The sequence below is a fragment of the Artemia sp. Qi Xiang Cuo genome, chromosome 21 (genome assembly GCF_049724085.1).
Source record: "Artemia sp. Qi Xiang Cuo chromosome 21, ASM4972408v1, whole genome shotgun sequence".
Lineage (NCBI taxonomy): Eukaryota > Metazoa > Arthropoda > Branchiopoda > Anostraca > Artemiidae > Artemia > Artemia sp. Qi Xiang Cuo.
In genome coordinates this window covers 21,903,139-21,920,329 of record NC_142814.1, presented here as the reverse complement: position 1 = coordinate 21,920,329, position 17,191 = coordinate 21,903,139, and the positions used below count along the sequence as shown (strand labels likewise).

Below are 17,191 nucleotides of genomic sequence, written 5' to 3'. Positions count from 1 at the left end.
TCTGCTTTACCCCCCCCCCCCTTAATGTGCAAATATATAGCCCAAATTTGTTTCTAAACTATTATATATTCATCCTATTTTATTTTATTTCATTAGCATTAACCAATCTTGTCTTTTTAGAAAGGCCCATATAATGCCCAAGTACCAAAATAGCTAGTGGCTAGTATAACATTGCTCAAATTTAAATGTGAAACAAGTTGCAACAAGAAGTCTCGCGATTTGCATAAGAAGACATTTGAGAGGTTCAGTGGTGAAGTCACATAATAATTAGGGGGGGCTGACCGGTGGTCCCTAGGTCAAACAACGGAAAACTTAAACCATTCCTTTAGAAAAAACGGTACTTAAAGGCATTATCTTAAGTTTATTTTAACTCTTTGATTGCAATTTTATAATAGGGACTAAGGAATGGATGATAAATTCTAGTTTATTTTACTGATTATAAATAGTATTATTTTAGAAACTCAATCATTCATCTACCATGAAACCAAAACACTTTACAAAACTTATCTGTTTTAAATGTTCACTTTCTATTTCAATTTCTTAAACCCAGGGACAGTCTTTGCACTTCTGCCATATAACATGAATATTCTTTTCTTTTGCTTAACAATCAGTTTTTTCCTCGCTTCCGTCTTATCATCATTCCTTGTTTCACGTCATTTTTTAATCAGCTGTTGTTTTCGCAAGGCTTGGAAGTATTGCCTCACCTTGCACCTTAGTGTTGGCCTTCATTGCACCTTAGTCTTGACACTTGTTTGAAAGATCTATTTAGATCATTAGTGTTTACAGGAAATAATAAGGGGCCCATCAGATGTTCCTGTGACACATAACATTCTACTACAATCTCTTCAGACAGAATATTGTCTATCTGTATTCCTTGCGTTTTTCTTTTAAGCCAATTAAATTTCTTGGTCAGCACAGGTCATAAATATTTTGGTCATAATATCCAGTAAATTGAAGCAACTTTTAAACCTGAGTCTAACCATTTGTTAACAAACGAAGTTAAAAATATTGAAGTATGCTCTGTAGACATTTTTTTCTAAACCAAATTGACTAGAGTAAAAAAAAACATTTTTTTCAAAAAATCCATCAATCGTCAGTAAGTCAATTTTTCAAAATACGAGAAATCACCAGAAGTAGAGATACCTGACAGTAGTTATTCTTTTCTTCGCTATAACTTCCTTTAAACAGAAGAATAAACAACACGCTTTTCAAGCAATTAGGATGCATTGCAAATTCAAAACATTGATTAAAAATATAACAGATGACTAGACATAATTGAGGAAATATATTATAAACTAATATGCATGTGGTTAGAACTTGGAAAATAAATTTTACTCCTTATTTCAGGCAATTGACGTGTGGACTGGAGTATGTCTTACTTTTGTATTTGGAGCACTGCTTGAGTTTGCTCTGGTAAATTATGCCTCAAGATCGGATGCTCATCGTGAAAAATTAAAGAAGCAACGTCGACAATGGGAGCTTGAGCATGCTGCCGCACTTGAAGTTGCAGCAGCTCAAGCTACATCTGCTTCAAATGTTCACGACCAACATCTTGAGGATGGAGTTTCAGCAGGCTGGAATATGGGAATGGTAAGTGTTGCTCTTAATACATTTCAAGCCTGAGGTTCAACATATAATAATGCGGATTTTTTATATTCTTATCTTTCGCCGTTTGCTTTTTTATGACAGATCTTTTACACTATTTTCTTCTTAGGATCGATTTTTATTTATTCATCTTTCTAGTTGAATTAGCTAAAAAGTTAGCCTTTAATGAAACTACCACACCGTGAAACTACCACAAATAAGTTGGGCTTGAAACCCCTATGCCTTCCCGACGCCAGAGCAAAATTTGCACTTTACTGAAAAAATATAAATGTTTTTACTTTTATAACTTTAATAAATCAAATAATATTAACATTTTGATTAATAAATATCAGTAGATGTATATTAAACTGACAATGCACATTCAGTTGTATTTTTTCCAGTAAAGTGCAAATTTTGTTCTGGCCTTGGGAAGGACAGTCTTATTGGGAATTAGCATTAACTTAATGCATTTTGATTTAATGTTAAGGCAACATTTAGTCTTTAAACGTAATAGCCAAATGGGAGGGTAGGCATGGGAGGGGAATTAGTTGCCCTCCAATCACTTTCGATTATTAAAAAGGGCATCAGCCCTTTCTATTTTCAATCGAATGAGCCTTTTTCGAAGTTCCCACGACAACTCCCTCGATATGAAGTGCCCTGGTCTAAACAACAACAACAACAAAAATAATACATTATACCCACATCGATCTTTACTATAAAAATTTCAAGCCTTCCAATCACTTTCGACTATTAAAAAGGGCACTAGGCCTTTCGATTTTCAATCGAATGAGCCCTTTCTGAAACGACAACGCTTTCTATAAACACCTACAATCATAAATTACAACCATTACCCTAAGGGCTGTTAGGGTGGTTGTCATCCTCTAAGATCGAATTTCCAGAACTTTCAACTACGTTAAACAAAATGGCTAACTCAAAATTTTGATTGGATGTGTTTGGGGAAATGGTGGGCGTGAGAAGGGCGGTAGTCGATATACAATCACTTTCAACTATTGAAAATGGCACTAGCCCTTTCAGTTTCCAATCAAATGAGCCCTTTTGAAGTTTTTACGACAACACTTTCAATAAAAATCTTATATGCCCCCAGGGCATAATTTACAACCCTTGCCTTTTGGGCTGCGGGGGGTGTCATTCTCAAAAACCTAATTTCCAGAACTTTCTACTACGTTGAACAAAATGGCTATCTGAAAATTTTGATTGGATGTGTTTAGGGTAATAGTGCGCACGACAGGGGGGTTAGTTACCCTCCAATCACTTTCGACTATTAAAAAGGGCACTAGCCCTCTCAATTTCCAACTGAATGACCCCTTTTTGAATTTTTACGACAACACTATCTATAAAAACCTTATATGCTCCCAGGGCATAACTTACAACCTTTGCCCTTGGGGCTCTGTGGGGTTTGTCATCCTTAAATACATAATTTCCAGAACTTTCAACTACGTTGAACAAAATAGCTATCTCTAAACTTTGATTGAATGTTTTTGGGGAAATGGTGAGCGTGAGAGGGGGGTTAATTACTCTCCACTCACTTTCAACTATTAAAAACGGCAAGTTCAATTTCCAATCAAATGAGCCCTTTTTGGAATTTCTACAACAACTTTCTATATAAACTTAATATGCCCCCAGGGCTTAACTTACAACCCTTGCACTGAGGGCTCTGAGGGGGTTATCATCCTTAAAGATCCTTACATAATCTCAAGAACTTTCAACTACATTGAACAAAATGGATATCTCAAAATTTTGATTGGATGTGTTTGGGAAAATGGTGGGCGTGAGAGGGGTGTTAGTCGCTCTCCAATCATTTTCAACTATTAAAAAAGGCACTCTTTCAATTTCCAATTGAATGAGCCCTTTTGAAGTTTCTATGACAACGCTTTCTATAAACACCTTATATGCCCCCAGGGCATAACTTACAACCCTTGCCCTGATGGCTGTGGGGCGGGGGTGTCATCCTTAAAGACCTAACTTCCAAAACTTTGAACTATCTAAAAATTTTGATTGGATGTGTTTGGGGAAAAGGTGTTCGTGAGAGGGGGGGTCAATTACTCTTTAAAAAGGGCAATTTCAATTTCCAAACAAATGAGCCCTTTTTAAAATTTTTACAACATCTTTCTATGCAAACCTTATATGCCCCCAGGGCATAACTTACAACCCTTGCACTGAGGCCTCTGAGGGGGTTATCATCCTAAAAGACCTAATTTTCAGAACTTTCGACCACGTTGAACAAAATGGATATCTCAAAACTTTGATTGGATGTGTTTGGGGAAATGGTGGGCATGAGAGGGGGGTTGGTTGCCCTTCAATCATTTTCGACTATTAAAAGGGCACTAGCCCTTTCATTTTTCAATTGAATGATCCCTTTTTGATGTTTTTACAACATCGCTTTCTATAAGAACCTTACGTGCTCCCAGGGCATAACTTACAACCCTTGCCCTGAGGGTTGTGGGGGGGGATGGGTTGTCTTCCTTAAAGACCTAATTTCCAAAACTTTCAACTATGTTGACTAAAATGTATATCTAAAAATTTTGATTGGATTCGTTCGGGGGAAAGGGGGAAGTGACAGAGGGCTTAATTAGCCTCAACTCAACTGCGTCTATAGAAAAGGGTACTAGCAATTTGAAGATCCAAAAGAATGGATCCTTTTTCCAGTTTCTCCTATACAGATTTTAATAAAAAACGTTTAAGCCCACAGGCCGTATCTTAAAACCCTTGCCATGAAGACTGTGGGGGGAGTGTCCTGCTCAAAGGTATAATTTCCTGAACTTTAAACTGCGTGGAACAAAATGGCTATCTCAAAATTTAGATTGGATATGTTTGGGGAAATGGTGGGCGTGGCAGAGGCGTTAGTTGCCTTCCAATCACTTTCGACTATTAAAAAGGCCACTAGCCCTTTGAATTTCCAATCGAATAGCCCTTTTTGAAGCTTCGACGACGGCACGTTCCATAAAAACCTAATATGGCCTTAGGGCACAAAGCGAAGCCATCGTCTTGACGGTTGTAGAGGGATGTCATCTTCAAAAACATAAATTCTATCTGGAAGTCAACAACGCTGAACAGAATGGATATCTAAACATTTTGAATGGATGTGTTTTTGGAAAAGGTGGGCGAGAGAGGGGGGTTAGTTGCCCTCAAATCACTTTCGACTGTTAAAAAGGGCACTAGACCTTTGAATTTTTAATCGAATGAGCCCTTTTTCAAGTTTCTAAAAACTTATTTGCTCCAAGGGCGTAACTTATAACCCTTGCCCTCAACACTGTGGGGGGGGGGAGTCTGGGCTAATCAAAGGTATAATTTCCGGAACTTTAAACTGCGTGGAACAAAATGACTATCTCAGAATTTTGATTGGATGTGTTTGGAGAATTAGTAGGCGTGAAAGGGGTGTTAATTGCCTTCCAATCACTTTCAACTATAAAAAGGGCACTAGCCATTTCAATTTCCAATCGAATGTGCCCTTTTTGAAGTTTCTACGACAAAGCGTTCTATAAAAACCTTATATGTCCCCAGGGCATAACTTACAACGCTCGCCCTGAGGGCTGTGAGGGGGTTGTCATCCTCAAAGACCTAATTTACAGAACTTAAAACTACGTTGAACAAAATTGCTATCTCAAAATTTTGATTGGATGTATTCGGGGAAATGGTGGGCGTGGAAGGGATGTTAGTTGCCTTCCAATTACTTTCGACTATTAAAAAGGTCACTACCCATTTCAATTTCTAATCGAATGAGCCCTTTTGAAGTTTCTACGACAACGCGTTCTATAAAAACCTTATATGCCCCCCGGGCATAACTTACAACCCTTGTCCTGAGGGCTGTGAGGGGGTTGTCATCCTCAAAGACCTAATTTACAGAACTTAAAACTACGTCGAATAAAATGGATATCTCAAACTTTTGATTGGATGTGTTTGGGGAAAAGGTGGGCGTGATAGCGAGGTTAGTTGCTCTCTAATCACTTTCAACTATTAAAAAGGGCACTAGCCCTTTTAATTTCAAGTCGAATGAGCCTTTTTTGAACTTTCTGTGACAACGCTTTCAATAAAAATCTTTGATGCCCTCAGGGCATAACTTACAACCCTTCCCCTGTGGGCTCTGGGAAAATTTTCTACTCAAAAACATAATTTCTGCCAGGAAATCAACTACACTGAACAAAATGGTTATCTCAAAATTTTGAATGGATGTTTTTCGGGAAATCATGGGCATGGAAGGGGTGTTAGTTGCCTTCCAATCACTTTCGACTATCAAAAAGGGCACAAGCTACTACAATTTCTAATTGAATAAGCCCTTTTTGAAGTTTCTGCGACAACTTCTTCGATACAAAGTGCCCTGCTCTAAAGGAAAAAAATAATAAGTAATACATTGTGCCAACATCGTTCTTATATGCCTTCAGGGCATAACTTAAAACCCTTGCCCCGAGAGTTGTGGGGGAGTGTCCTCCTAAAAAACATATTTTCTATCTGTGAATCAACTACGCTGAACAAAATGGCTATTGAATGTCTTTGGGGGAATGGTGAGCGTGGGGGGGGGGCTAGTTTCCCTCCAATCACTTTTAACTATTAAAAAGGGCACTAGCCACTCCAATTACCTCTCGAATGAGCCCTTTTCGAAGTATCTACGACAACTCCTTCGATACGAAGTATCCGAGTATGGAAAAAAAAAATAAATAATACATTGTGCCAAGATCGTTGAATAAAAAGGCTATCTAAAAATTTTGATTTGATGTGTTTGGGTAAAAGTTGGGCGTGAGAGGGGGGTTAGTTACCCTCAATCATTTTCGACTATTAAAAAGGGCACTAGCCCTTTGAATTTCCGATCGAATGAGCCCTTTTTCAAGTTTCTACGACGAAGATTTCAATACAAACCTTATATGCCCCCAGGGCATAACTTATAACCATAGGCAGCGCTATTGCGCGGGCTATAATATGTAAATTATTGAAAATAAAGGTATCAATAAATCGATCAATCTTCCATCCAATAGAAACATGTCCATTTTAAATCTATTTAACTCGAGCCCCTATTTCATCGATGATACAGAAAATAAAGTCCACATTTCTTCAGTACACAGTTACTATATTTCTTTAGAAATTTTTGCCTAATTGTTTACGCATGAAGCTATCCGTTAACTTAATGTATATAACTCGTATTGATCATTTTTTTAAATTAGTTATGATGATATGTACCTAAAAAGGCTTTTTCGATGAAGGCTTTTTCGATGAAAATGTAGTAGATATTTCAAACAAAATATCAAACGAAAGAATGAACATGAAATTTCAATTTCCTGGGTAAACAAGATGAGGAATTATCGAACTCAGTATTTGAATTGAGTTTTGTGTATCTTTCCTTTAAAAAGAAAAAATATAAATTTCAGTCTCGTGGCTTTATTTTAAACCACTTTTGTTGATAAAATCACATTTATTATAAGTTGCTCTGAATCCTACTTTGTAAAAGAAACATGTTCATTGGTGCTTGGTAGCAATACGTTTTATGCCTTTTCTTTGAAGGTCACAAAGGAATGGATTAAAAGGAAAAAATCTATTGGTAGAAATTAAGGTACAACAATGGCATTGACGAAAAACAGCATTTGCGCAAGTAAATGGCTTAATTCTAATTTCCTAGGTTTGGATTATGCGGACGATTTGATTGTCCTGGGTACAACGGATGGCTGAGTGAACGAGTTTTTTGGAGGTTCTGGGTAACCTGAGTGCGAGAGAAAACTTGAAAATTGAAGAAAGCTGGAATAAATGGGGGCGAACATGTGATTTTCGGTACAGACAAAACTAAACAAACGGATGCTTCCAAATACCTAGGTGTTATTAGTAGGGAAGGTGGATGTAGTGGAGATATAATACATAGAATAGCCAGGGGACTCATTAGTTTTTTCCCAGTTTGAAAAAACTTTGAAGGTATAAGAAGACAAGCTTTATAACTAGAATTGTATTACAATAAAGCAATGAGGATGGATTTATTCCTGAAAACCCCACATAATCATAGTCAAGACACAATTTCTAATATTAATGTTTTCTTATTGTCAAAATACAAAGATAAACTTTAATTAATTTGCTTTCTCAACAGATAACTTTCTCTAATGCATCGAAAACAAAACAAAGGAGCTTCTAATTACCCGATCAAAGGTGCCACGTGAACACCCTAGTTTCATCTTCAAAAATGAAGCTATAAAGAGAGTCGACGAGCTTCGTCTACTGGGGATTCATTTCTCCACCGATCTCTCTTGGAGCAACCACCTTGATCGGGTGAGAGCCTCCTGCGCAAGAAAGCTGGGAGTTACTCTTCGCTGCAAAAACCTTCTCCCATCAAGCTCGATCATCCCACTCTACAAGTCTTGCATCAGACCCATAGCTGAATATGGATGCCCGCTATTTGCTGGTGCTACGAAAACGCTGTTAGCACCACTTCAGAAGATCCAGAATAGGGCAAATAGGGCGGGCTGCGCCTCTACACAAGAATTGTTCCAGCCTCTAAATGAAAGGTTTGATGTAGCGTCGATGACTGTTGTCTACAAATGCATGAATTTGCCTCCTTCCGACGAGCTTTCTTGAATTGGGCCCCCTTTTGTCCAGCCGACAAGGCAGACACGAAGGCACACAGCTCGGTCCAATTATCTAAAGGAGGATACGCCGAAAACCGAGTACTTGAGGAACAGCTTCATCTGGCATTGCACTTCTATCTGGAACAATCTTCCTGGGGATATTATCCCTGCAAATCCCTCTGTTGACACCTTCAAAAGAAGGTTCAATAGATATTTAAAATCTCGAGGCCATTCAAAGAGGTAAACGAATAGCGGCATATCAGATACTTTGAAGTACCTGGCGCCGTGAATATTGTAATAAAAAAAAAAAAAGAAAAAAAAAAAGATATTCACGATACTTTTTACACTTGACTGTCTTATAATCCGGATTTAATTTGCAGTTGTATTTGCCCTTTTGAATTCCAACAGATTTTTATCGATGCTAAGTCCAGTGTTTCATCTGTTAAACCTTAAAAAATATAAGGTTGAAACGACTGACCCGCTCAGAGTTTCCTCTCGATTGGATGTCAGCCCTCTTCAAGGCGCCATTAAAAAACGACATTTCAGAAAAATATTGAAGAAGATTTTTGTATAATTGGAAACTCCAGCAAATTGTTGTTCGTTCTCCAAAAACCATTTATCAAAAAACAGGACACGTTATATAGAATGGTTAGTCGGGAATAAACCTTGTGGGGGGGCTTCAGTTGTTTTGGGTTGAATTGCATTGGTTGGTGTAAGTGTAAATTAGGTGAGAGTTGGTGAATTGGGGATGCTTATTTTTTAACGCTACTAAATTCAAACGGCCTTAGCTACAAAGATTAATCCTGTTTCATAATATAGGTAGCTGTTAGGAGAACTTCTTGTCCAAAACTCATCTTTCTTCACCATCTTGAACTTCACCCAAAAGTTTGTTGAATAGCAGACAACAAATACTTTTAAGTTTGAAACTTTTTTTTTTGCTTGGGAAAATACCGTCTTATAGCCTGCTTCGGACCTGCTTCGGACCAAACACCAAGAGTTCCTACAGTCAGAAAATGATAGAATGACTTAGAATCGCAGCTATACTATTAAATACCACGTGATTGTATTGGGTCCCGTTTAATTCTGTGAATAACTACTACTCCTCCAATATCTTTATACCCGATCCCTTACTATGTATACCAGTGCTTCTAACTTTTAGTAAATTTTACTAAAAAAAAACAGTGATTGTTTTAGCTGTAAATAATCACAGGGAACATTTGCAATTATCTGTATGTTTTAAATTGAAAATTATTTATCTTGCAAACCAGCTGTACCATATTGGAAGGGGGCTCATTTTTACTTAAGTCTTAAAATTTTCGATAGTTTCTAACATTTTCACAGATAGCTATCATTTTCGACAAGACTATAACCAATTATTAAAATATGACACAATACCATTAAAAGTTTCAAGGAGAAACTTGTACCCTTGATCAAAAACAAAATGTATAAAATCCTTTTAGATTCTACCAGTCATTTGCAAGAATGGCCGGAATAGTTATTTCCAGAATATGCTAATAAAAGAAAATTATTAGAAATTACTTTGAGTGGCTCAAAGAAATATCGAAAGTTTCCATCTTCTCAAACAATTAATCATAAAACTGTCGAAGAGATTTTACAGCTGGAATTAATGGAAATCAGGACTCTGTTCGTGCGCAACTAAGGATACGCCACTGTAGCAGTGCTTGGGAAGGATTGGAGCATTTGGAACGGAAAATACTTCAGCTTTTATCTGCAAGGTTTAATCTTACCTGTGAGGATAATTACTGCTTTATAATATAAGCTTTAAGTAGAAAGGCAAGCCTGCGAAGTTGTCTTGAACTTGACTATGAGTTCACCTTAACTTCTTGGGAATGGCCAGTTGCCACCTGGTGACACGCTATGGGATGAATCAAGAGTATTGGTAACTTATAAATGTGGGAACCAGTGCTAGTGTTAAATAATAAATCACCAACCCTATCTATTGTTTGGCATTTTTGGCACTTAAATCAAGCTTCGAAACTGTGTTTTTTTAAGAAACCAAGATCGGTCAATCATTATCATATTAATTTTGCCAGTTATACTAATTACACGAATTTTATTCTATCGTTACTCAGAAACCAAGCCAAGAATCGCCAAACGTTAGATGGCATTGTTGTTCATTGTTGTTTTGTTTTTTGGTTGCAACTAGCGCCAGTGTCTGCTTTTGTGAGTTAGCAATACTCCTTGGATTGATCTTTTATTGATCGTCGTAAAGATGGGCTTATGAATAAATGAAGCCGTCTATCGCATTATTTCGCTAGTAGTTTCAGGTACCCTCTAATTGAGCCATAGCTTTTCTGATTAATTCCTTGAATATCGGTTGATTGGCTGTTTGAATAAAACCTAATATTGGTGTTTGATATTTAAGACAGAGTAAAGACTATAAAAATATTATGGTTGTTGTTGTTTAGGTCATCTACATACAAGCTTTTGATACTATTAAAAGGTCGTAAATAGCACTGTTTATTATTAGAAAGCTTTGATTCATTTAAAGCTTGTAGGCAAAAAGATTTTAAAAAAAATTACCTCACAGCCTAATAAATAGATTCTTACCGTAGGCTAGTAATAATTATTCATTAGTTAGGACTAGGCTTCATGCTTCTGGCTATCCTACTAACTAACTATCAACGTGATTAGACTCTCTGACTACAGAGCCTTTTATAATCTTGATTTCTAAGAGCACATTTTTCATAGAGACCTGTTAATACGGTTTACCTAGTCAAACAACACGTTAAAACAAACAAGTTTTTAAGGGTACGTATCTTAAAGCTGCTGCATGGAGGGGTTCAATTTAATTTTTCCTAAAATCGCTAAGTACTGCTTCTTTTCAAACCAATATTTAAAATGTTCAGTAATTTATCTCTAACCTCATGATCCCCATACTTGAAAAAAAAATCATTTACCATACTATTAGCACCTGGGACCTTATTAATTTTTAAAGTATTAAGGCGGCTAAAGTAATAAGGACCATGGAGGTGGTTTTCGTTTTTGTTATATTAGTATAAAATAAATAATGATTATTATGACGATGGAGAAATCTCAACATTCACCAAGCAGAATCTGTGAGGTCTCTCTTGATTCGTTGGAGACATTTGAAATATCTTAAACACCTATGTACCTCTCTTAGAATTAAACTGAATTTCAGCACAACTGCCAATGCAGTAAATCTTTCAAGGGGAAATTTTTCCCTGAGGAAGCAGTGAAGCTAGGACCAAAAGATGATTTGCTTTGGAGAATGCAGCTTTGATGCCAAAAGGTCGAATACTAAAACTCTTTGAAGACGAATTGGATAGAATAGAGGGTGATTGATTCAGTAATCAATTTCCTCGAGAGAATATTACTCTTACCAGCGGAGAAAGAGGCTAATCAATTAATATAATATCTCTTAAAGGTGCATGCGGGAATTCTGATAAAAGTGTAAGGTCAAGTACGGCCATCGAGAAAATAAGGGAAAGTCTCTAGCCTGTGCCTCAAAGGAGTCCAAACTGAATTTTTTTTTTAACCATTTTTGCTTTGTTCTTCTATTTTAATGTGTGAAAATTTAGATAATTTTTTTTAAATTTATGATCAAAAATATTTTGTTTTATGCTTTCTTATTATTTTCTATTCAGCTGATTGCAAAATTAAAAATTGGAAGGGATTAGGAGTCAATACCTACTCTATAAGAACATTTTTGCCGTAAATATACAACTCAGAAATTTAACTAAAAGCTAAGCAGTTCTTTGCTTCCAATAATAAGAGTACTGGCCAGTCAAATTCGTCTGTATTGGTATCCACTTACAAAAACAAACAAGAAAAGGACGGAAAAAGGGCAAGAAGAAAATTTGTTCCCAGACCCCAATTTTATCCCTCGACGAACCTGAGGTAAAGTTCTATTAGGAGGAACCTACAACGTTTCGGCATGCTGTTTTTTTTTTCTTTCAGTAGTGCCTAGGTTTTGTGAAAATTTGAATTGCTAGTTAGAACTCAGGATTGGCTGTAAAACATAAAATATAACAGATTAACTAGATTCAGAAAATTTACTAGTTTCACAATTAAAAAAAAAGTCTTAAGATATTGCATAGAACGTTAAAAAAAAATCCAGAAATCTTAAAATGGTAAATTTTTTTGTTAGGCCTAAGCTGAAAAAGCATGTCTCATAGCTTCTTAATTAGTATTCTAAGAGCGAATGGTAGGTCTCATCCTTGCCTCGCAAGCTACCTGAGGTATAATTTAATAACATTTGGAAATTTAGCAGAAGAAAGAAAGGAAGAAAATATCTCCCACGAATTGTTCGTGGGATACAAAAAAAAATTAAAAACACATCAAAATTTGTTTATTTTAATTTATGTTCCATTTTTTCGAGTTGGACCCTTTTTTAGGGGGGAAGGTGAAACTCAGTACCCTCGTCCCCCCCCCCCCACCTCCTAGATTCAAACCTTGAATGTCTGACAGATTCATGATTGTTACAAAGGCACAAATAATGCTTCGAAGATTTCTGCAGATTTTTTTAAAGAATCTAAACAAGACAAAAACTATAAACATTACCTCTCCAAAGCATGTTTCTGGCTAGGCCCTCTCTAATTCTTGTATTGTGTAATCCATGGTTGACATGAGTTTGAATTTTGGACGCTTTTCATCTCGGCTGTTATAGTTCAGAAGATGTTCCCGGGCACTTTTTGTCAAAAGTGCATTTGTAGCCAAACTTTTTAAGAAAAGTATGCTCGACCAATTGGTATAAGCTGCGTTCATACAACTTATTTGGCTTACAATGTAGTCAGGGAATTTTGTTTTCGAAAGCGTGTTATATCCCGTGTTATATCAGCGTTCATATTATACGCCTAGTCCGAATTTCATCCTCCAATTTAAGGAACAGATCCAAAGTTCTTTTTATGTGCAGAATGGGGGAAGGGGAAATAGTATTCTAAAAGAATAAGGGGTTGACATTTTTGAATATAACTGACGGTTTTTCATTAAGGATACTATGTTTGATGCATTGAAAGTTTAATTCATAATGGCAATTATAAAGTAAGATCATGTACGCAAGGGGTGTTATGGATTAGCTGATCTTATATGGAAAAGCGCATGTAAATGTTTTGAGAGGAGGGGTGATCAATCCTATCGTCTCTTATCCTAGATCCATTCCAAACGCTTGCTTGCTTAAATTCTGCCGTCTATATTTATCTAAAAGACCTCTGATGAAAAACCTCAGAATGTTGGCCTATAAAGTGCACATTTTGGGGTTTTAGGTAAATCCTCATCCCTTAAGAAGATTCACGAAGATAATTTCGTAAACCACATTGGCCTGGCATAACATAAAGAAATAAAAACGAGCAAAAATGATGTTTTTAAAGGCCAAATTAAAATACTGAAAAAACATAACAAAGCGAATATTTCGAGGGGACAAACGCCTCTCTTCTTCAGCGCGAAACGAAAAAATATAATCAATGCGAGTGCCGAAGAACAAACCAACAAATAAAACGCGGAAAGTCAATGTGAATGTGAAAAAAAACAATGTAAAAAAATGAAAAAAAGAAACAAAAATGAGCCACCATATTTTCTGTCCAACTGGGAGGCCACATATAAAGTTTGTTGATAGTTTAAAACCTATTGGATTGCTGAGATTTTCACTCGGTAACATTTCGACGTTCGTTTGGCCAAATTTGGTCTTTCGACATGTAATGGCAAAAAATGCTAGTTTCCTGGGGCACAATCTGAAACTGCTAGGATTTTCGCTCGATAGCATTTCGCCCTATTCAGGCCAAGATTTGGTTTTGTGGCATAACATGAAGGAAATCAGCATTTTTTTGCAAGACAGGCTCTTGTTACTTTAAGAGAACAGTAGAACTTCTGATTTCTATTGAATGGGACCCTTTTTGATCCTCTACGACCAGCAGAGGATCTAACGTGCACTTTTGACCGACCTTCTAAAAGAAGAAATCCTCAATCCCCAGAATATTATGTTTTTTCGATTTTCCATAGATTTTTATTATTAATTATGTTTTGCCCTGTTTTTACAATTACAATTGTCCTGAAAATTGGACAGTCCCTTCGATACTGCTAAATATATTCCTACTTTCTTTCCTTACAAAGGTTCTTCTAAAAAAAGGGCCAAATCGAATAATAATTTCTTCAAAGTTCCTTGATAGCTTCATTTTTCAGAAAAAAGAATTTTTTCCTTGAAAGATTCCGATAGACATTAAAGGCCAAGTCTTCTGCCCCAATGAAGGAAATAACAATTACTCTTATATTTAGTCAAGTGTGAAATTGAATAAACTAGTGCGGTGTGGAAAATGTGGAAGGACGGGAAATTGTAAATCTTTTCAGCATGGACACATGTCAGGGATCAGTATTTTATGCAAATAACTAAGGCGGGGCTCTGAGCACCGACAGATTGAATGCTAGAATTTATTTCAAAAGAGTCTTGGAGGTACATTTTAAACACTGATTTCCATAATAGGATTCCTTTACAATTCGTTTTATCGCTTGGAACGACTTACATAGGCTTTTAGATGGCGGTGGATGGGCTAATCCGTGAGTCCTACCTAAATATCTTCAAGAAGGCACTTAAAATAGATACCGCACTAGGATCTTATCAAAGGCTAAATCCCAAAGGTTCTATCACCCTTTTTCTTGAGTCAACTTCAACAGCTCTTTGCCTAGCTCTCTTCTGCTTGATCAGATCTTTGAACCTTTATATTGGCCCTCGCTTGCTTGAATGGACATGTCAATAGACCAGTAGATAAATTGTTTGGGGACCGAGATTCGCTCAGTGAAGTGAATTATAGACAAAACGGCGTCCGGCGCATCATACTCTCCCCCTAAGTTGAAAACTTTAACCCCTACCCGCAGGGGCGTCGTTTGGGGGTGGCAAGGGGGGGGGCAGTTGCCCCTTGAATAATGTGAAGAAAAAAATTATTATACATCCCATACCCTTTGACTATCTGGATATGGACCTTTATTGCCCCCTCTCCCAATAAAAGTGCTGGAGATTCAACCCTTCCTACCTGCATAAATACAATCTCCCCATGCTCCGATTCACACAAGAAAAAACCTTTTTGTGTTATTTTTCTAGATTTAGTTGTATCGACATTTTATTTTTGCCTCTTAGATTCGTGAATAGACAAGGAAAAGTTCTGACAGTATGAAGTATGTGTTAAGTCCATTCGTTTCCCAACCCTTGCTTTCAGATTGTTCTTTTTTTATGTTTATTAGCTTTGAGATATAATCCTTTACAATTCTTATTTGCTTACCTTTTTCAGCCGATGACAAGACTTAGACCTGACACGTTCCCGGTGGATAAGATCCGTCAGTACGAACTGCATATTCCTTCTCGTCAAGACAGCTGCTGGAAGTCCTGGATATCAAAATTTCCATCTCGATCAAAGCGCATCGATGTTGTATCAAGGATCATTTTCCCTGTGATTTTTGCACTATTTAATTTTGTTTATTGGACAACATATCTTTTTAAGGAAAGCAGAGAAGGAGAGGAATCTCAATGAAAATCTGTGATTATATTATTATTGATTATTATTATTGACTCAAAAGTCGTATATTTTTGTAGATGTCCAAGGTGGGATCCAAATTAATGGTGCTAGTTAGATTATAGAATTTTTGTATGAAAAAAGCTGCTCATTTGATCACGTAACTAGAAATGTTCTCCTAATAGCCTACTATTCAAAACATAGTCCTGAAATAAAAGATAGCTGTTTATTTTAGTAATATATATATATATATATATATATATATATATATATATATATATATATATATATATATATATATATATATATATATATATATATATATATATATATATATATATATATATATATATATATATATATATATATATATATATATATATATATATATATAGTACAGCGGTTTCATGGAAAAAAGCAGAGTTATCTTGTACATTATATCACAAAACAGTGGGCCTTTTCCTGCAATATCGATTAATGAAGTCTGTAAAATCCTTGTTTTGACCCATTACATTTGTTCTATTTTCCAAACAAATTTGTCAATTTAGCATTGACTTGCCCAAAATTTAGCTTTGAAGGGATTTTGTTTTATTTTGATGGTCGAGCTCCAATCCGCTACAGCACGTTTAAATCATATACTGCTTTTTTATTATTATTTAGTTTATTTAATCTATAGTTAGAGTTCAATAAACACAAACGACTTTATTTCGGGGTGTTTCAAGGCTCATTATAATTTATGATTGTATTAAGAGTATGTGTGTGATTATATAAACTTGGAATGTTGATTAAATTTTTTATGTGACTTTTTTTGTCTTTAAGTTTATTAGTTGGATATGAATATTATTTTATGTATGGAGAGTCGGGAGATAAAGAGGGGGAGATATAGGGGAGACTCATGACGCGTCAATGGTATTAAAATAAAACCTTGCTACAAAGTAGGGCATCGAACAGATATAGTAATATGTCAACACAATCTACAAATCGTTTTCACCAAAAGTGAAGAGAATGACCCTATTTTTCTGAAAACTAATTAGTGGGCCAAGTTTCCTCCAGTAAACCTGCATGAACTGTTGCACCAAAGGAGTTGTAGTATAACTTCACAAGAGTCAATTCACATTCAATTGAATTGAAATTGACTTCACAAGAGATAAGGCTATCGGACCATACCTGAGTAAAACCACAATTTCAGTCCCTTTTCCAAGAAGGCAACCCGAATGATGTTTGTGACCTATATACAATATACTCAGATGTATACTGCGCTATTGATGGATTTGTTTATAAATGCACCGAAAAAAAAGACATTTTCTCAAAAAAATATATTTTTTCCGGTTTTTTCTGTTTTTTTTTTGTTTTTTTTAGTGTCTGCTGGCCACGCCAACTCTCTATTTAATGTTTAAATCCAACTTACGCTCTAAAAAGACAAACCTCCTTTCTAACCGCGTAGTTTTAAGAAACAGCCGAACTTAGGTTCTTTTTTTGGAAAGCCAACAAATCACAAAATGTTCATAGTTATTACCATCATATTATACTTGATGGATTCTAAGAAGTATAGAGTAAATCGTAAGCTAA

The 17,191-nt window shown here is 36.0% G+C and overlaps 1 protein-coding gene across 1 annotated transcript in view; it reads left to right on the top strand.

Moving 5' to 3' along the window:
- Positions 1-15,834, top strand: part of LOC148939344 (glutamate-gated chloride channel-like) — an 84,988-nt gene extending 69,154 nt beyond the window's left edge. The window contains exons 6-7 of the mRNA XM_089106852.1: positions 1,348-1,590; positions 15,401-15,834. Coding sequence (XP_088962978.1) covers positions 1,348-1,590; positions 15,401-15,640 — 483 coding nt within the window. The 3' untranslated portion in view covers positions 15,641-15,834. The remainder of the gene's footprint in view (positions 1-1,347; positions 1,591-15,400) is intronic.
- Positions 15,835-17,191: the final 1,357 nt, after the last annotated feature.